The 21,043-nt window shown below is 41.8% G+C and overlaps 1 protein-coding gene across 1 annotated transcript in view; it reads left to right on the forward strand.

The window, feature by feature from the left end:
* Nucleotides 1–21,043, forward strand: part of PARP8 (poly(ADP-ribose) polymerase family member 8) — a 759,201-nt gene that overhangs the window by 460,438 nt on the left and 277,720 nt on the right. The window contains exons 11-14 of the mRNA XM_078675052.1: nucleotides 677–799; nucleotides 4,674–5,226; nucleotides 16,026–16,079; nucleotides 16,172–16,267. Coding sequence (XP_078531178.1) covers nucleotides 677–799; nucleotides 4,674–5,226; nucleotides 16,026–16,079; nucleotides 16,172–16,267 — 826 coding nt within the window. The remainder of the gene's footprint in view (nucleotides 1–676; nucleotides 800–4,673; nucleotides 5,227–16,025; nucleotides 16,080–16,171; nucleotides 16,268–21,043) is intronic.

Here is a 21,043-nt window from a genome sequence, read left to right on the forward strand (position 1 = left end):
TAGTTTCTTCCTTACACCTATACTCCTCTCCCGCTTCCTTCTTTCGTTTCTCTTAGCCACTTTCTTTCTACCCCTAATGCCGCCCCTCCTTCTAAAACTGCATTGAACCTTTTGTTAAATGGACATATACCTTTTCCATAAAACTATACTGTTTTCTTGGGAAAGGTAATCCGTCATTTAGATATTTCTCCATAATTTCGCCAACCTGATTTTGTTAGGATGATTATTTTCATTATGGAAGAAATGTCAAAAATGACGTAATTCCACAGGAAAGTCTCACCTAATAGTTTGCAACAACGGTGCAAGATTCCTCTTAGACAGCTATATTCTCATCTCTTCTGCCAGCCTTCTAGGAGGTTTACCAGTTTGAGCTTTAATGTAAGAGGATTACTTACTTGCCAGACTTATGCTATTTCTGAGGTTACCCTGTGCATTAAAGACATCCTAGATGCTATGTTGGTACATTATACATCATTAAGTTCCTTACTCATAGAATATACATAGATCACTTTTTCCAAATAATTTGGGAATACAGTTTGCTAGGATTGTGAAGCACAACTAAATGGCTGCCTAGTTTTCTCCTCATAGACCACGGGGCCAACAGTGTGGTAGTTTTGTGCCGAACACTTGTTGTACTGACCAAAGAAGATTAACCAAGATGTGTTTTAATTTGCAGGATTATGCAGACATTTGTAACACAACAATGGAAACAAAGTAAAGAAAAAATTAATTGTCCGCACAAGAAAATAACTGACAAGAAAGTGAAATCTCCTCTGCACATCTTTTCTACATTGCGCAGGTAATAGAAGTGCATATTATGATTGCATAGACTGTGATTTTTGTAGTTGTATGTAATCCTAGGAGTAGGGAACTGCATTGTGTCACCTCGGTCAAGTTTACATTCTATATTGGTTCACTATCAATTATTACATTGCATAGTGCTGTTTCTAGGTAAGTCTTGAAAAAATGAAATGCCAACCAGCCTACTGTGGGCAGTTCTTTAGCACTAAGTTTGAATAAACTCCCCCCTAGTCTGCCTCTCAATTATGTTTAAATCAAGTGTATATTATGTGATTTTTGTTAATTATTTCCTACATTTAGGCGACCATGGTGCAACAGTAATAATGTCTTTCCCTAGTGCCCTAGTGTCTTCTTGTGATCAAAAAGAACAAATTGATCATTCCCCCCCCTGTCAATGGTTTAAAATGCAAAGGTTTCAAGCCTTATGGCATTTCTTCGTATCCCTCACTGCTTACTAAGGTATTTATAAATGCTAACTTTTTCCAGGAATTGTTGACTCATACAAGTTCACCCCGAGGGTGTGAAGACTGAAAATCATCGGTTTAAAATATGAAAGTTTTTCATTAAGTCTTTCATCTAAGAATAAGGAAGGCTGCAGTTTACCATATCTCTCCTGTGGAAACTCTTATTATCCAGTGGTTGACATAGCACATGGATGCCTTTTTTTGTGGTAACGTGAGATAATGATCAAACTGTTACATATGGATCATTGAGAGCTAGACTATTAAAAACCTACTTGAGACATCTTGGTCATATAGCTAGTCCAGATTATCTAATTCCTTGTGATGCACTCAGATCAAGAAACTTTCATATAAAGAAGGAAAATGTTCAAGAAAATGAATTTATGCACTGCACAGTTACCATTTGGTTCTTGGAGCTAGAATAATTGGAGGCCACGGTCTAAAACATACCAGATGAGAAATAACATAAGTGTGATTTGGAAGAAACGCTGGGATTTAGGAACCTTTCAGGAGGTAAGATGGTTAATGATTTTGTGAAGCTAACAGTAATACAGTTCTAGAGCGTGGCGACAAGACCAGAAGAAATCTTCCCCTAGACTAGCATGCCTGAAGTGTGGTTATTGCAGTAGGGATAGACCACTCAATTAAAGATATTTGGACTGTTAGAAAGGACGTAACCTTTCCGTAACAAATCTAGGACCTGCTGACGGGAAGCCTAGTGGACAGTACATAGCATTTAAAATGCTACTCGCCAAGAAACATGACACTAGTCCTGTCCTTTTGTCTTTTGAGATTAGGTTGAATTTTGTAAGCTTCCTTGCCAGATGGGCCAATATACTGTGTTGTAATTTATTTAGCAAGGGATAATGACTAGTCTCAAATAAAATACATTTATAAACAGTTGGCCTACAAGATATATGCCCCAACCACCACTGTTTTCTACCCAAAAGGAATAAGTAAACAATGTCTTTCACTGTAGATAACATTGATGTAAAAAGGAAAATATGGTGTTGATCTTGTTTCTAAGAGAAAAATCTTTGTCAATGAAGAAGTCATGGTCCTTACTTTTAGGATAGGACTAGGAAGAGTATCTAAGGCCAGAGGTCAAAGAGACTTAAGGCCTATACCATGCCATACTGCGGGGGTCTCCTGACCACCTGCCATATTACGATGTCACCAGTGGCCAGCAGCTATGTTTCTGACGGCGGGGAATATTTTTTAAATATGAATATATACATTTGTAGTATATCCAAACAGAAAACTGCCAGTCATGGGGTGCTTTGAGTGCATTGCCCTACATTTGAACAGCTTTCAGAAATACAGAGAATTTTGGGGCACTTTACTGTCTTTGTTTCACCTATTGACATCATATCTTGTGATTAATATACCATGATTGCCAGCTTGTCTCTTAGGTTGTGTGGGATGCATATCCTAAATATTCCTTAAATTAATCTAGACTTTAGCACTACTCACAGCCTCCTTCATGCCCAAACCAGCGTGCTAGACCTTACCAACTACTTCTGCTAAGCTGTATACATTCACAAATGTAAGAAGTGATGCAACCAATTTTAGTATATCACAAATGACCAACATTGGTTTTAGTTATAATTAGGTCTCCGACATATGGTTTGGGAACAACAGGAGTATTATATCCCAACAGAGGACTTCTCATAACTCCTCTTGGTGGTACAGTGTAATGAGGACAATGTGTTGACAAGCAAGTTGTATTATCAAACGTGTGATCTAGTTTGCTGTGCTGTGGTTTAATAGTGTGTAGTGTGGTTGGATCTGTACATGGTTTGGTAAGAATTCGTACTGAGGTGTCATGTAGTATGGTGTGAAATTAGGTTAATATTAGATTGTGCGGAGTGACATGTGGGATGGTGTCTTGTTGAGTGGTGTATCGTGCAGCGGCTGTGCTGTTGCGTGGTATGGATTTGTGAATTATAGTGTCTTTTGGTATTGAGTGATTTTTGCACGTCCTAAATTGGCCATGTGCATTATAATTAGCATACAATTAAGATAAGAGTAAGTCACATGAACCCTTTAATATATTCAAACTGTTTAATGCCGGTGCTGACATTCCACTAGGAGAAAATATCTCTGTTCTAGCATTCTAGTTCTTTGGTGTAAGGAAAGGAAAACCAACATTCTCTATTGCACTCTGTGGACAGAAATCAAATATATCACTGTGAATGAATAGGTTTAATGCAATGGTTTTCGTAAAGCATCTTGACATTATTACTACTGGGATTTAGAGATGGAAATTCATGGAAAAATGGACTTAAGAAACCTGGGCAGGCCTTATGGTGATCTCATCAATCATGTGCGACATTGCATCTTTATATGCAATAATACCTATCCATATTCGGTCCCAAACTTCTTATGCCACATCCTTGTTATATTGTTATAAAACGTGTATTTTGTGATGTGATTTAGACTGCCTAGAAATCCACTATGACAGTTGGAGGGCTTTAAAGCCCACCCTCAATAAACGGTGCTCTACTAAGCATGCTCTTGAAAAATAGCTGGGGAAAATAAATGTGTGTACTTCTAATACCAAACTACAATTTTTTTTAATAATGCTATTTCCATCCTAACCTGCAATGACATCAGTAACTTATTAGATCTTTAAAACATATCTAAATAGGACCCCTACCTTCAAACTATTTGTGCACTTGTCATGATGGAAATGCAGTTTTGTGATTTCTTTGGGGAATATAAATTGATGTGTTATATGTACTTGGAGGGAGAATTATTGTACAATTGAACATAACCTGGCCTCTTTCTGCAGACAGACATTACTGTTTTGTTTTCTATTTCCACTGAATGCTCTAGTTGTAGGATGTAGGATTGAATCACTGTTTGGGTGAGGCACATAGTTATAAATCAACATGAAAAACATGTTTTCATTCCACGTACTGGGTTTAGTAGGGAACGTTTATTTATGTTTTTGGATAAATATAACTGGGCTTAATCCCACAAATTAGACACTGAAATACCACATTGAGTAAGGATTTATTGGCAGGTCTTCAACCAAAAATAAAATGTATATAGAAGTTGCCCTGCTGCATGTGTTCCATTGAACCATAGCCACTTTGTTAATGCTGACACAGATAGGTCAAAGACCAACTTTCACAATGGACATACCGAGAGTGGAGGGGAAACTGGCATGACATCATACATATTGCAATAATCTGTGCCAAGAAAGTAAGTAGTCTATTTCCTAATCTTCCTAATTGTGTACATGAAATTAAATACTTTTCATTTTCAGTAATATTTGTATGTAATAGGCTAATTAACATTATATTATCTTAAAGAAATCTACTGTGTTAATGTGTAACAATGTATTAACAGGATGGTTTGTTTTAGTTTTCACTTTGTCTTTGAATTGTGTCCATGCTTTTTAAGGTCGCCAAGTTATCCACCACCTGGATGTGGTAAAAATAAATCCAAGTTGAAAACCGAAGATGAGGGCATCTCCAAAACTCACAAGCTGCTCAGAAGGACTTGTTCTAGCACAGTAAAGACTGAAGATGGTTGTTCCACTAAGTCTCACAGAAGCTTTGGACGTTCTTTGTCAAGTGACCCAAGGGTTGAAGAGGCAATGACTTTAAAGCAGCACAAGCTCTTGAGCCGCCCTTGTTCTGCATCTGTTAAACAAGAAGACTGCATCACTTTAAAGCCACATAAACTCCTGACAAGATCATGCTCTGGGGACCCTAGATGTGAGCACAATAGCACCTTGAAGCCCCATAAACCTTTGAACCGTTCTTATTCCAATAATCTTAGAATGGAAGAATTAGATGGACTTAAGAACCACAAGTTACTCAAGTCTTACTCTAGTGTCCCCACATCATCTAAAGGTGAACTCTTGAAGGAACCCATCACAGAGGGCAGAAGGCTCTCTCTTACCTCAGGGTTAATTGGCATCTTAACTCCATCCTCATCATCGCAAACTGCTGTGCGTATCTTGAATTTTTAAAACTCTTTTATTAGACAACATAGGTTTAATGGAGGCCTGAATGTGAAAGACTGTATAAAAGGATTGAATGTGGTCTGTGAATGGACAGAAAATCCTGTTTAACATATCTTTATCAATGAGCTAAGAACTGTGTTTTTAGGTCTGAATACTGCCAATTTTATTTAGGAAATTCTTTAGAAAGAAAATATTGACCATTATCAGTGTGCAGACGCATTCAGTCCTTTCCATGTTTGGTTATTTGATAGTTTTAAGTAGGTAATTTATTATTGAATAATGCAGGTAGAGTATACATCGTGGTGTTTTGTGTTGATATACTAGAATTTTTGACTTGTACATTTTTATCCCATGTTATTTTTTACCCATTGAATAACTCTATCCAGTCTATACTTCCACCTTCTTTTCTAGACAAACCTTTCCCTTGGATCTGTTCAAGCTGAAGATTGTTTAGTAATTCTGACAGCACAACTTAATCCAAAAGCTGCAAACTACATATGAGGTCTAGGTGCGATGTCCTCATTCTTACTTACCTCTATAAGTGTAGAAGATGGAGATAATTCTCAATTCATGAATATATTTTTTACCCTGCTCATTCACACAAGAAACATCACTTAAACATTTAAAATTAGTCATTGCTGCTGTCATAGTGTATTTATTTTCTCCTTAGGGCCTACTGCTGGTTTACATAGCTGTATGCTATATGTGTTATCTATCTAATCTCAAATCAGAAACGTAGATGCTCTGGCAGCTAATTCACACCCACTTACATTATTTTGCACCACTTTGCCTATACCTCTGCATTTCTTTCTCCACGTCAGAACAAAATGGGACTATTGCTTCCATAGATTTTCTTCATGACTCAGTTTATTTTCTTTCTTGTTCAGACATTTTAGTTTGCTATACTTTAAAAATATTTCTTTTTATGAAGGATTATGCCTCAATCAAATGCCGTTCATAGGCGGTGTCAACTATTAAATATTTTCAGATTTTCTTCCACAATCACATGGAAGAGGAACTACCATCACCCTATGCAAGCCCTGATCTTAATCCCATCACCAATTCTTCCTGAATATGAGAAGACTAGGTAGGATTAGGTTTGGCAAGCACCATCTCCATGTTTTACTATGGTCCAAAGAACAGATCATCTGAAAGGTCATGGGAAATTCAAGCGTCCTGCATCTTCATTTTTATTGTGCTGATTGCTCGCGGGATTTCAATCCAATAATTATGTTTTTAAAGGGGATTTACTGTCAGTTAACCGCTGGTATCAAATACTAGATAGATTCACTTGTGTTTTATCAATACGGCTCAAAACAAGTGTCAAATAAATCCTTCTGAACTCCCCTGAAATTGAGATTTTCCTATTTAGATGCATTTGTAAACGTGCAAAAAAACAATAATTGTCTGCAAAGCCAAGACACTAAGTGCTATCAACCTGGTTGACTCCTAAATATTATTATATTATTTATGAAAACATCCTCCCATTATTTACAGATGTCCTGTTTTTAAGTCCAATAGGGCAGTATTTTAGTAAAATATATATATTTTTTTTTTGTAGAGTTTTATATAGCACGAACTACACCCGAAGGTATCAGAGTGCTTTACATGAGCACTAGTTACGTTACAGAAGGATACATTCATTTTTGTTAGGCACGGGGAGATTAAGTGATTTGCCCAGAATCACAGAATGTTGAGCGTCCCTGCCGAGACTCGAACCCAATTCCCCAACTTCCAGGTCGACGCCCTAGCCGTTGGGCCACATTCTCTCCCAAAATGTATTTATTTCAGACAAAACATTTCTGTCAGATCTTGTGAAAACGATAATCTGACCCAAGTTCTTCTGCGAATCACTTGTTTACATTTATATCCACCTTTCTGAAGCTCCACAATACTCCTCTAAGAAATGAGGGGTCAATTTTTGAAAACGCAGTTATAAAAAACTCCAAGATCAGCTTCTAAACTTCAAAGTTTTTTGAGTGATGAGTGCAAGCAAGTTGGGTTCGAGATTGCTACTAAATTTGTTTTGTATATTTGTTCCTTTCTCCACATTCCTGGGCCTGGAGCATCTCAAATGAAAGTGTTGAAATGGTCTTAGTGGCTTGAATGGTTTTTACACTCTACCATAACATTGTATAAACTATCTGCCCACCAAACCATGAAAGAACATGGTCAAGCAGTCTCTTTTTTTCACTGCTCAGGGAAAACCTTTGGACTCTGCTGCTCATATAGCTCTGAGCAAACTTATTCAAGCAGATTTCATAAAAGCTGAAAGACCCACTTTTTAGACTAGTTTTCAGCTTATGACAACTCGTCTGTTGGTTAACATAGTTCTTCTACAATTCTTGGATTGCCTTTGACTGCTAACAGGTCCATGGGGCTCTCAGAAAGAATGGTATGGTGTTCATACATAAAAAATAATAAATAATATTATGACAGTGCGCCTCAGGCCTTGTCGTTCGGATTCCAGTGGGGCCTATACCATATCTGACACCCATGCCTATCTCTTACCCTGAGCCAACAGTGTCTTTCTCCAGGTCTGTGTCGCATTAGGAGATCACCAAGGCACTTCCTCCAACTTTGGATGAACCCAAGCCTCTTCCATGATGCCTGTACTGTTGTGGGCTGGATGCCTTGTTCAGTTCAGAATCAAGGACTTAAAGATGATCCACGTGATGAGAATGTTGACAAGGAGATGGACGATTTACTTCCCACTCATTAACATGTGCTGACTTATACTTACTACAAAATGCCAGTGGTCTTAAAACCCCCTTTGGGACAGAATGGCCTCTTCATTGTTGTGCCCCGCTGAGGAGAGTGCTTCCTTTTTGGTAGTAGTCTTCAGCGCAGCAGAGGTTTTGGATCTCCTGTTGCTTGCCATAGAGACCAAGGCAAATCTACTGACTGAACTCTTGCAGCCTGGGTCTGCTACTTTAGAGCCCTTGCCGTCTTTTAGCAAGGCTTTGTTAGAAACAGGCACCATAGACCTGCCGCAGAGACCCCAGTCTTCTTCACCCATCACCCGACTACAGAGACCATGGTGGTTCAGGCTTCAACAAACAAAGTGAATCTGTGCGTTCCCCACTGCACCTGCGGACAGTTGAAGCACATTGATGTATTTGGCAAAGGGGCTTTTACCTCCCCCAGTTTGGTACTGAAGACTCTGAATGCCTTATGCAATCTAAAACAGATACTCATGCTGAGCGAGATTTGCCTAGTATGATATTGCTTTTCATCCCTGACAAATTCAGGAACACCTGTGCTTAGACAAACCAAGACAGACAGGCGCATGTACATATGTACTGAGGGACCTGGACACAATGACTGTCGCTCCATGGATGCCGGTGCTGTCATCAAGCATCATACCTGGAGGCCTTCTAGAGGCTTTTCTGGTGACGTGCATGCATTCCTTATATATATATATGCCATTTGATGGGTTGAGGTTTCTTGTGAAACGGCTGAATATATGCTGGAGTGCTACAAAGACAGCAGGGCTACAGCCCACTTTATATGCCTCCTCTCACTGGTCCATCAGGTCCGTCAGCGATACAATGAATTCAGAGGATACTCTTTGGGGTTCACCTATCACCAGAGGAAGCCTACGCAACCCACACAATAGCCAGCAATAACTTTAGGGGATAAAGAGGGGTAGTGGTAGTCTCTACGGAAGCATTCCTCTTTCTTGACCTCCCCTGCTTCAGCTGTGACTAAGCTGTTTTGATTTCCTGTTCCATGGGAATTCGTTTTTTCCATCTCAGCTGGTATGCTGTAACTTCAGACCAGTGGCTGCTAAAAATCGTTAAGTATGATTTTGCCTTTCTCTTTATAATGGACCCCTCTCATGCGCCACCTGTTTCGGGTTTGACTTCATCAGATCATGCCTCCATGCTGTCACAGGAAGTTCAGTCTCCACTTCCCAAAAGAACCATAGAAAAGGCCCAGAGGTAGAAAACGACAGAGTATGTTACGGCAAGGATCTATTTTTTTGTGCCAAAAATGACAGAGGACTCAGGCCAATTTTGAACATTCTCCTGTTGAGCGCTTTTCTTTGAAAGGACAAGCTAAAGATGTTGGCCCTGGCAGAGGGTTTTTTCCATCCGAGATCCAGAGAAACTGGATGGTGTGCTTAGACTTGTAGGACGCATATTGTCATGTACCCATGCTGCAGTCATACAGCTACTTTCTTCATGCCATGATGGGTTCAGAGCAACTCCGGTTTGCTGCCTTCTCCTTTGGCCTCCTCTCAGCCCTTCAGGTGCTTACGAAGGTGGTGGAGGTATTTATGGCCCATCTTCTCAGGTCAGCGATACTTGTATTCTTATGCCTTGGCAACTGGGTGCTAAAGGGGAGGCTTGTCGCAGTTAGTTGTGGACTACAATTACACAACTGTTACCTTTCTGTTATCGATGAGGTTTTTACATCAATGGGTCGACATCTCACTTGCACCTACAAAAACGATAATTTTGATAGGGGCCATCCAAGACTAGTGGGATACAAAGCTTATGTGTTTGGATTTTGTGGTAATGCAATATATTTGGGCTTCACATTTTAATGACAGCTTATTCGTAGCTAACACATATGGAACGAAAAATAACTAGCTAAGTCTCCCCAAGGTACAAATACATTATTATGTGTTTTTTGCCGCGCTAAAGGCTTAATCCATGCAGGGTTTAATTGTGATGCAGGCCATGGCATACCGCAATTCAAATCAACTAAGCAGATCAAGAAAATATTGTCCAGTTGAATCTAAATTTAGGAAGTCACATGCAGCATTAAATATACTCAACCAGACAACCATTGTGCAACATTCCGTCCATCATCTTGTCCGTTTTGCTGTTCACCCTATGTGGGAAGGGTATGCCCAGACGTGGGTCCCGTGCTCACTACGCCACTGGAGTCAAGCTATCCTGGCTGAAGACGGCTGATAGCCAGAAACCGGTCCTAGGATGCTTTATTCCGGTCCAAGGAAGACATGGCTTGGCAGTTCGGGCTGGACTGTTCCCATGAGGCACAGGGCCAAGACTTATTTGCATATGGCCATTTCTGAACTGGGGTGGCTTGATGAGCAAAATAACGGTGGATTAAACCCAGATCTGTGACTTTGGGTGAATGTTTTGCCATTGTGCAACATTCCATCCATCATCTTGTGCGTTTAACAATAATTAGGAGCCTTAGAGTAAAACGTTGAGCTGAGTAGGAGATGGGGGACTGAGGACATTCGTCCACCATACCATGTTGGCACTGGTGCCCACTCGTGGTGAATTGAGGAGTTTTATTGACAATGCAAAATTAATTTTCCACCCTTACAACGATCTAACTTTTCACTTACACTAAAGGCCTCCTTCACTAGGAGGGTGGCCCTTTTCTGTCGCTCCACGTCTCCCGCGCCACTTGTGCTGACTCTGCCGTCCTGAACCCGGTGGATGGACGGCAGAGTCAGCACAAGCGGCGCAGGAGACGTTGACCGACAGAAAAGGGCCCCCCTCCTAGTGACTCCCTGGTACCTGAGGAAGCACGTAATAACAGTGCAGAGGCACAATATTGACCTCAAAGGTGTAAAGGACTAGTACGTTGCTTTACAATTCACTTCTCACACGGTCCTGAAGAAAGCCCACTGACCTCTTTAGGTGAACAGGGCTGAAACATGTCGACCTTTTAAACCCTTGAAAATTGATAGCGTGAGAACCTTAATAATTCTCTTTACGCATGTTCACTATAAATTTTCACTACTTAACTCGAATCCAGAACAATAAATATCGTAATCTGGCTGTCCGAGTTATTTTAATCTCACAATCACCACTTATCACTGGACACTACTGCTTTTAACCTTGGGTTACTACCTCCAGGCGGAGGCTGCATACCTACTAACCCTATGATTATGCAGACACGAGAGTAATATAGCGGAGTACCAAGATATACCGTGACTAGAATAACATCTACTCACGTGCATGAGGGTTTTTTACCAAGGGACATCCCACCTACCTGTAAAATCCAGGTTAGCAGGACAAGTGATCCTTTCCCCCCCTCACAACTGATTTAGAAGACTATATTTCAAGGAAACTGGATGGATCACAAAAATTTCCTTCTCCCTCCTCAATGATTGATGAGTAACATCAAATCTGAACAGTCTCACTTCTGGAGTCCCTTACTACTTCTGCCACTTGCACAAACATGGCGGTTAAATGAGGCATGCTCTTCTCTGTCACCACAGAGGAGCCAGAACTGACCCGCGCACCGCTGGTGAAATCACTGCCTAGAGCTTTAAAAATCACCAGCTAGGTTCAATCTCAACACTCACAACTTCCTCCCTCTGTTCCTGTCTTAGCTGGTCAGGCCACTTAGCCGGGAAAGAGAAACACTTCAGCCAGAATACCCAGGCAAGCAGAACGATGGGAAACTACTGTTGAAGGTCCTAATGGTGACCGAATGAACCCAATGTGGTAGCCCTAAAAATTGACCTATGTGAGAGTATCCCTGCAGAAGCTTACACCTAGGATATACGAAATGCTTGCCCCACTGTCGCCAGCTTTACACTGCCTCACTTTTTAATCAGAATTGAATATGACAATGTGTTTTTTTATCTTCAGAAGACATTTTTGCTGCTGTCATTTCTCTTCAGCATCATTGAGGGTTGGTATTGTAAAGGATAAAGAAATTCTCGATGCCTAGCATTTCGGCTGCATAGGAACGCAAAACACACAAGAACTAATTATCCCTTCACTGCACTGCCCAAAGACCTAGGCTCCAGCCAATTTTAGCCGTTTAATAATCCAATATTTTGTTTAAAAAGTGAACATGCTCGGTTGTCAGTGATCTGCCTTTTAGTGGCTAGACTAAGAGGTGTAAAAAGGGCAGAGGCAGTGTTTACTTTGCATGCCCTGCACTGGATCAAGGATGTCTGCTTGGCAGAGTAACAAACACCGACGCCAACGCCAAAGCAAGCAGACACAGCGCTGCAGAGAGTTCCAAGAACGGTTAATATCCTGTTCTGCTGGCTGTGAACACAGCACTTTGTAGTGAACACAGTGACTCTCTGGCTCTGCTTATTAACAAAGGCACCTTTGGCTCTCGAGGGCTTGAATGCTCAATGACAAGCGGAGCCTTTAGCCCTGCTTAATAGAAGCACCTTACTTGTTAGGAAGGAATGAAGAATGCTGGAAGATGCGATCTGTTGTCTTGGCCTCTGAACTCTGCAGTTAGTGCACCCCCAACGGTCCAGCAATGCATTTTATCGGATGCATACTATTAGTGTTTCATCTAATTCTCAGATTCGCAGTATAAGCTTTAAGTAATTCAGAACAGTGTCTCTGTTCTCCATTACAATACTTTTGTAATTCGCTGCCACATGTTCACATGTAACACATCGTGTCCCTCTGATTGGTGCAAAGCTGGGCAGTCAGCAGGTTGAGCCACCTACCTCAAGTTATAATATATCTCTGCGCAAATTCACCCTTGGAGACCTGTGCCACATTAAATGCCACTTTGCCCTCCTACGTCTTCCCCTACTTGTGCTCTGCCAAAAAGAGAGATATGAGGCACTTTTGAGGGAGTTTGCCGTCTCTTCTCTGACCACAACACAACTAGAAGTGTGGAAGGACTCACAACCTGATGGGAGCAAGCGTCTACCATTGATATGCATCAAGGACGCAGGAGGTAACTAGAGGAGAACCTCTGTAGTTTGGGCTTAGAGGAGGCCAAAACTGATAACAATACAGGCAATAGATGCCAATTGCTAATAAGGGACCGCAAACTCTGTGTCGGTAAATGCAGATCTTAAAGTTGGACCGTAGTCGGGAAAACATATTTTGAGGGAACATACAGCACTGAGTTTCCAGAAGAGTAGCTCTTTGTAGAGGGTGGTGGTTGGTGGCATCATCTCCACTTCCAAGTTCAGAATCCCTGTTACTCAGGCCTGTAAAATGAAGGCAGAGAAGAGGGAAGAGCAGGTAGGGCATTCTGGCCAATACAAGTCGTAGGCCTGAGATGGGTGTGCATGATATGTATGGACGAGGTGGTGCTATTAATGCATATGTGGTCTACGATTGGGAACTCATTCTGATCAGTGTCATGAAACTGGAGCAGTTTCCTTCAGGTTAGGTTGTAAGTGTAAGACATCTTTCAACCATAGATTCCTCCTTAAATGGCCTGGGATTAATGCTCATGAGACAGAGTAAAGAAGCACGGCCAAGGAAAACCATTGGACCCAGTCCTGTCAGGGATTTGGTTGCATCATCTCCACAGATGAGTTAATGGAATTGGTTTTGTCTACTCGAAGTGCAATGGTGGTTTAAGATGGCCATTATTTGCTCATCATGACGCTTTGCCCGCGTGTCCAGTAATTCAGATGGCATCCATGTTATCAGGACTACACAAGGAAAGTTAAGATTGAGAACTATTATCATTTACACTTGGGTAATGGATTTGGGGATTTTTTGGTTTCTGTTCTTATGTGTTGAAGACGTAGGCTATCTATTTAGTTGTGCTTTTGGAATCCGTTTGAGAGATTTTCAATGAGAATTAGTCTTCATCACAACATATTTCTTTCTGTTCTATATTGTATTGTATTGTATTGTATTGTAATTGCATTTACATAGCTTTTACTACCCCTGACGAGGCGTCAAAGCGCTTTTTCTGGCGAGTAGCACGCTACTCCGGGACCCATAGAGGATTAGTGTTAAATTAGTATATTGAAACATGCAAGTACATTTTAAGTGGTGGATAGGTTATTCAGTTATTTGGATTTGGAATGATAGCAGAAGGATAGAGGAGGAAAAAGGTTTGTATTTATATAGCGCTTGTTGACGCACGCTATGCAGGAAGCCCATAAAGGATTAGTGATGAATTAATATGGTGAAATATGAAGTAATTTCAGTGGTGGATATTTAGTCAGATTATTTGGAGTGAGAAGGATAGCGGAGGGATAAAAGGGGAAGAAAGGTTTGCATTCATATAGCACTTGTTAACCCTGATGGGTGTTGATGCGCTTTTCTGGCGAGTAGCACGTCACTCTGGAACCCATAAAGGATTAGTGTTGAAAATTAGTATAGTAAAATATGAAGTAATTTGAGTAGTGGAAATGTTATTTAGGTAGAGAAGGGTAGGTGGCAGGATAGAAGAGGGAAAGAGGTTTGTATTTATATAGCGCTTGCTACCCCTGATGGGGTTTTGAAGCGCAAGTAGCACACTACTCTGGAACCCATCAGGATTAGTGTTGAACATGAGAGTAATATTAGTGGTGGATATGTTAGTCAGTTATTTGGATTGAGAAGGGTTGGGAAGGGGGAGAAAAGGAAAAAGGTTTGCATTTATATAGCACTTGTAACCCTGATGGGGTGTTGAGACTCTTTATTGGCGAGTAGCAGGCTACTCTGGAACCCAATAAAGGATTAGTGGTGAATTAGTATAGTTGAATATGGAATTTGAGAAGTGAACATGTTAGTCTGTTAATCTCGATTGAAAAGGATAGTGGAGAGATAAAAGAGTGAAGAATTTTTTTTTATTATACATATTTTTTTGGACTGAGCAGTAGGAGGAGGCTTTTGGATGAGTAAAAAGGAGTTGGGGGGGGACCAGAGGGAAGAGTTTGGAAAGGTTTGTTTTAGGGGATCGGTATAGTAAAAAGAGGTGTCAGATGACGCAAGGAGGGGTAGAGTAAGAGAGAGTCTAGAAAGGGTTATTTTGGCGATCATAGTAGTGTTTGGGTTTGGGATAAATGAGAGAGTGGATGTAGAGGATATATTGATAGATGTATAGGATGAGAGATAGGGTAGTGCATTGGAAAGAGTAGTAGAAAGAAGTTTGAGATGAGTCAGAAAGTTGGGATAGACGATATATTGAGCGAAGTATAGGCTGAGAAATAGGGTAATCCATTGGAAATGCTAAATTAGAAGAAAGTGATAAATATATAGATCCATAAGTACATTGAAAGTATATAAATACATAAAGGAGGTAAGTATATGTAGATTAAAGATATTGATAAGATGCACAGGATGAGAAATAGGGTAGTGCATTGGATATGCTTTTTCAGGAGAAAAGTAACAGACACACAGATCCAGGTACCTGGAAAGTACATAGATGCACAATCAAAGTAAGTACATGTAGACCAAAGATGATTTTTATTTATTTATTATTATAGTTTTTTCTCTCAACAACATAATTTTTTTTACATGTTTATACAAAGTAATACACAAAGATAGGTACATATCTATAGTGAAAAACAAATGCTTATATACAGAGGGTTATGCTGTAAATGTCTGTTTGCGTATGGTGCTTATGTGAGGAAGAGCCAAATTTGGAGAAGTTTTCTGAAGATAAGGTGGTTGTTGGTGGACCTTAAGTTAGGGGGTAAAGAGTTCCATAGTTTGGCTCCTTGAACTGAGAAGGATGTGCCACCCATGGTTTTTTTCTTGTCTGGTGGGATTTTTAGGCGAGATGCTCCTTTAGAGCGGAGGTTCCTTTGTTGAATGTGTTTGGTGATTTTATTCCTGATGTCATTTATTTGACAAGTAAAGGTGTTCGGTTCTTGAGCTGAGATTTTGGAAATAAATGTGTTTTTATAATTTGGTCCAAACCAAAGCAGAGGAGTACATCCACTAATTTAATGTTATTTTTTTACAGCTCCTACTGAAACCTTCACCGGGTGTAATTGTGACTGTATTTAAGTGAAAACGAATAACGTGAAAAAAACCAAATGTCAGGCATGCAGTAGACAGTACTTCTGTCCTCACTTCCAAGTAATCGCAACTAATCACTGTTAATGATGTTCCTATTGTGTTTTCTTCTAGCCAAATTATGGTGCAAAATGCATTCCAGTACGAGAACTTGGCTTCCTAGTTCAGGTAGGAAAAACAGTGCAAGAAGGCGCAACTGCTGACTAGGCTATCATTTATAATTTGTGTCATACTTTTATTTATTTGTGTTTTTTTCTTAGACTATCAAGTTTGCTGAGCAGCGGATACCTGTGTTGAATGAATATTGCGTGGTTTGTGATGAACCTCATGTTTTCCAGAATGGCCCTATGCTGAGAGTAAGTTTGATATTAGTGTGGCTTGGTACTCACTGCATGTTATTTGTTTTGCTTACTTAATCATAATGTGTATGCAGATACATCGCATTTGGTACAAAGTGTGCAGTTTAGGGTTTATTATGTCACCTCCGAGGTGTACAGTAATTTTATATGTGACATTCCATTTGGTACAGTTACTATGTTAAGGAATGCAATGTTAGAAAAGTAATCTGGCCACCAAGCCATGTTAACAGGCGGTATAAGTATGCAGGCCCTCCAATATTTTACTGGTATCCGGCCATCCTCATTGTTATTCCCTGTTCCCAGCACATATCCCGCTGCATTATATGCACCAACAAACCTCTCTTTTATCCATTGGTAAAGTTGTAGATTGAACGTAGACCACCCAGAAGGACTTAGCTTATCGTCGATAAATGGACCATTTATTTTTCAAGCTTGCCATAATGTGAATGAAAAACTGTACACTCAATCTTACTGTTCTACTCATTACAGAAGACTTAGTTTCAATCTGTTTCAACAATGATAAATTCCAGAAAATAATCTAATTTTGTAAGGAAGGGTACGAGGATTATGACTTCAAATAAATTTAGCCGATTAAAGCAGATTACTGCTACTCTCCTTTCTCGTGTCTCTGCCTTTCTGGATGATGTGGTTTATTAGAAGTAGTATTCCGAATACAAAGTATCAGGTTAGCAGAGAGTCTGATTTCCGATATATAAAATGTGGTATATATATTACCTACTGGCGGTCGCAAGTAGGTAGTTATAATTAGAACCTAGTTTCCATAAGAAAAGCCTATTTTGATTTGCTAATAACTTTGGCATCGTTTGACGAATCTTCGCGAAATTTTAAAAAAAAAAGGTCTATCCAGGTTAGCTCCAATCCTGAAAGTTTGAGGGTGATTTTTTAAGTGGGGGCTGAGAAAAAAGTGGGTCCTAAAAAATGTTTTCTCAATGTTAATTCCCATAGGAAATTTTATTACAGGCTACAGCCCGAACTGCTGAATGGAATTGCACCAAATTTGGCAAAAAGGTAGAGCTTGGTTCAGAAAGCGACCTTTTTTAAATGGTGTAAATTCGTTCAGTAGTTGCTGAGAAATTAAAAAAATAAAAGTGAAAAAATAATTTCCCCATGGGAAACTTTAGGCAAGGCTGCAGCTCGAACCTCTGAATGGAATGACACCAAACTTGTCAAAAAGGTAGTGCTTGATTTTAAACGGTGTAAATCTGTTCAGTAATTGCTGAGAAATTAAAAAAAATAAAAGTTTCGATATCTTGGGCAGCGGTGGGTTCGCGCACCCTCCCGACCACGCGCTTGACTGTGATTGGCTGTCACGACCACAAGCTTCACTGTGATTGGCTGCCAACACTCTAAACCAGGAAGTTTTGGCAGCCATCTTGTGACTCGGCAGAACCGAGTTACAAGAAAACAGTCAAAAAAAGAAGAAAAGAGAAGAAAAGGGGGCAGAGTAAAAACATCCTCACCCCCTACTCCTGCTCACAGCGGTCCTACAAGGATCCGCAGGCCTAAAAATTATTATTTTTTTAGTAAAAATAAAGTCAGAATGCGCGCTGGGTGCGTGAATCCAGATGGTAAAAAAAGGTAAAAAAATTGATCCGAGTCTGACCCCTTCATTTAAATGAGCCCCCGGGTGGACCATGTTCCGAGGGCATTCCTATAATTATATTTCGGGGGCTTGCGGGGCCTCCGCAGGAGTGGGGACCGCCACCTCCCATGTAAATTAGGTGCACACGGACCTTCCACAGTCCAGGGGATCACGACCTCTCCGGGGAATGTTTTGTAATTGTTCGATGAGCTTTGAGGCATCCCTAAGTCCCGGGGATCGGCACCCTCCGGGGATTTAATTAAATATGCATGGTGGGCCTCACAGGCCCCTGATGCCTCGGGGACCACCTCCTTCCTAGGGCTTTGAAAATAGAGGGAGGGGGTCGTGCGGTCCCCCTCCTGGAGCGCTTGATGGCCGTAGGGACCACCAACCCCCAGGGCCTGCTCCTGCAATGTGCCGGGGTGTGTTTCCCCGGGACATTTCCATTTGCTATGACAGTGCGGGAGCATGGCTTCCACCCTGTGATAGTAAACCCTGGTTTGCTTCATTGAAGCAAGAGGAGGAAAACCTTGTCTCGCTTCAATAAAGGAAGGAGAATTGCTTTTGGTCAAGGGAAGCTGCATGTTAGCAGCTCCCGTTGCCCAAAAGCAATGCCAGTTTCCATAGGAGTAGGTGAGCCGGCGGGACCGTGGGGACATTGGGGCTGCCCCCATGGTCCCAAACAGAGAGGGCAGGCCCTGGGAGATGAGGTCCCCGGGGCCAGAAGTGGCCTGGGAGGGGGGCCACGTGGCCCCTTCCCCTTTTTCAAACGAAATGAATGAAAATGAACGTTTAAAAGAAAAAAGTTTGGAGTCGCGACCCCCACCCCCGTCCACCCTCACAAATAAATGTGACAGCAAGCTTTTGAAATGTGTAAGGTAGCACATTGGCTGATGTCGTACAGTTAGAAAATTCAAGATGAATGTGAAGTTGGACAAATGAGAATCATAGTCACCTCTGGATTTACATATAAAACATTTTATTGACACAAAACAACAAAATAAAAGTAGGTACAGCCATGGCGTGTCATCATCTGTAAATCACAACCTGCAAGACAAAAAGTAAGATTGTGTGTTATGTACCCATCAAAAGATAGAGAGAGAAAGAGTGAGAGAGAAAGGAAGAGAGAGAGAGGAAGAGAGAAAGAGTGAGAGAGAGGAAGAGAGAGAGAAAGAGAGAACGTGTGAGAGAGGAACAGAGAGAGAAAGAGTGAATGAGAGAAAGAGTGAGAGAGAGAGAGGAAGAGAGAGAGAAAGAGAGAAAGAGAGAGAGAGGAAGAGAGAGAGAAAGAGTGTGAGAGGAACAGAGAGAGAGAAAGAGAAAAAGAGTGAGAGAGAGGAAGAGAGATATAAAGGGTAAGAGAGAGGAAGAGAAAGAGTGAGAGAGAGGAAGAGGGAGAGAAAGAATCAGAGAGAGGAAGAGAAAAAGTATGTAAGAGAGGAACAGAGAGAGCAAGAGTGAGAGAGCAAGAGTGAGAGAGAGAGGAAGAGGAAGAGTGAGAGAAAGAGAGAAAGAGTGTGAGAGAGAGAGGAAGAGAGAGAGAAAAAGAGTGAGAGGAAGGAACAGACAAATAAAGAAAGATTGAATGAGATAGAGAATGAGAAAAAGAGAGTGAGAGAGAGAAAGGAAGAGACGGAGAGGTAAGTTCTGACACTGCGGACAAAACCCTCACAGCTCACCCTTCTGCCACTGGTGTGTCTCCAACCACGTGCCGGGACATACTGCTGCCCTCCTGCCCACTTATCTGAAACATAGTATAGAATCAGTTTATGGCAGAGTACATACGACTGCACACGTTTTTATCGTTGTCAACCCCCTGCACACCCAGGCTGTTGCACACCATCCACTCCCACCACCCAGAGGTGACTGCCCGCCCCTGCGCACCCATCCCTCACTGCTCACCTTTCGCCACCGCCGTGTGTCGAAGAGGGTCCACCATGTGCCGAAGCAACCTCCTCAGCCATGGCGTACACGCGGTCCAGCCGAGCTCACAATTCAGATGGGGTCTTGATTGCTGGGATGGTGTATCGAGGCCACGCATCATTGCAGCCTGCACACCTGCTGAGTTCTGGTGGCACTAACTCAGTGGAACAGAAGTGATCGACACATGGTGGAGGGCCTGTGTTGGGGGGGTCTACAATCTGTGAATCACAGCCTACAAGCCTACAAGACAAAAAAAGCAAGATGAGATCGTTATGTGCCCATCAAAGGAGGGAGAGAGAGAGAAAGAAAGAAAGAGTGAGGGAGGAAGACAGAGAGAGAGGAAGAGAAAGAGTGAGAGACAGAAAGAGACAAAGGAGGGAAGAGTGCAAGAGGAAGATAAAGAGAAAGTGAGAAAAAGGAAGAAAGAGAGAAAAAGTGGGAGAGAGGAAGAGGGAGAGAAAGAGAGAAATAGTGTGAGAGAGAGAAAGGAAGAGATGGATAGGGAGAGTGAGTGCAGACACTCCGGACAAAACCCTCACAGCTCAGCTGTCCTCCACTGGTGTGTCTCCAACCATGAACCGGGACATACTGCAGCCGTCAAGCTCACTCATCTGAAACATAATATAGAATCAGTATTGGCAGATTACATATGACTGCACATGCCTTCATCGCTATCCCACCCCTCCGCACCCAGGCTGCTGCACACAATCCACTCCCACCACCCTAAAGTGTGTGCCCTCCCCTGTGCACTCAGGCTGCTGCACACCATCCACTCCCACCACTCAGAGGTGACTGCCCGCCCCTGTGCACCCAGACCTCACTGCTCACCTTTCCGCCACCGGTGTGTCTCCAACCACGGGAAATACTGTCGCCCTCCAGCTCCCTCAACTGAAACATAGTATAGAATCAGTGATGGCAGAGTACATACGATTGTATACACTTTTATCAGTGTCCTGCCCCTGCGCACCCAGGCTGCTGCACACCATCCACTTCCACCACCCAGAGGTGACTGCCCGCCCCTGCGCACCCAGGCCTCACTGCTCACCTTTCACCACTGCCGTGTGTCTAAGAGGATCCACCACGTGCAGCAGCAATGTCCTCAGCTGTGGCGTACACGGTCTACCCGAGCTCACAATTCAGATGAGGTCTTGATTGCTAGGATGATGTATCAAGGCCATGCATCATGGCAGCCTGCACACCCGCTGAGCTCTTGTGGCACTCTGTGACCAGCGAGGCCACGCCATGTG

Source organism: Lissotriton helveticus, chromosome 2_1 (assembly GCF_964261635.1).
Source record: "Lissotriton helveticus chromosome 2_1, aLisHel1.1, whole genome shotgun sequence".
Classification (NCBI taxonomy): domain Eukaryota; kingdom Metazoa; phylum Chordata; class Amphibia; order Caudata; family Salamandridae; genus Lissotriton; species Lissotriton helveticus.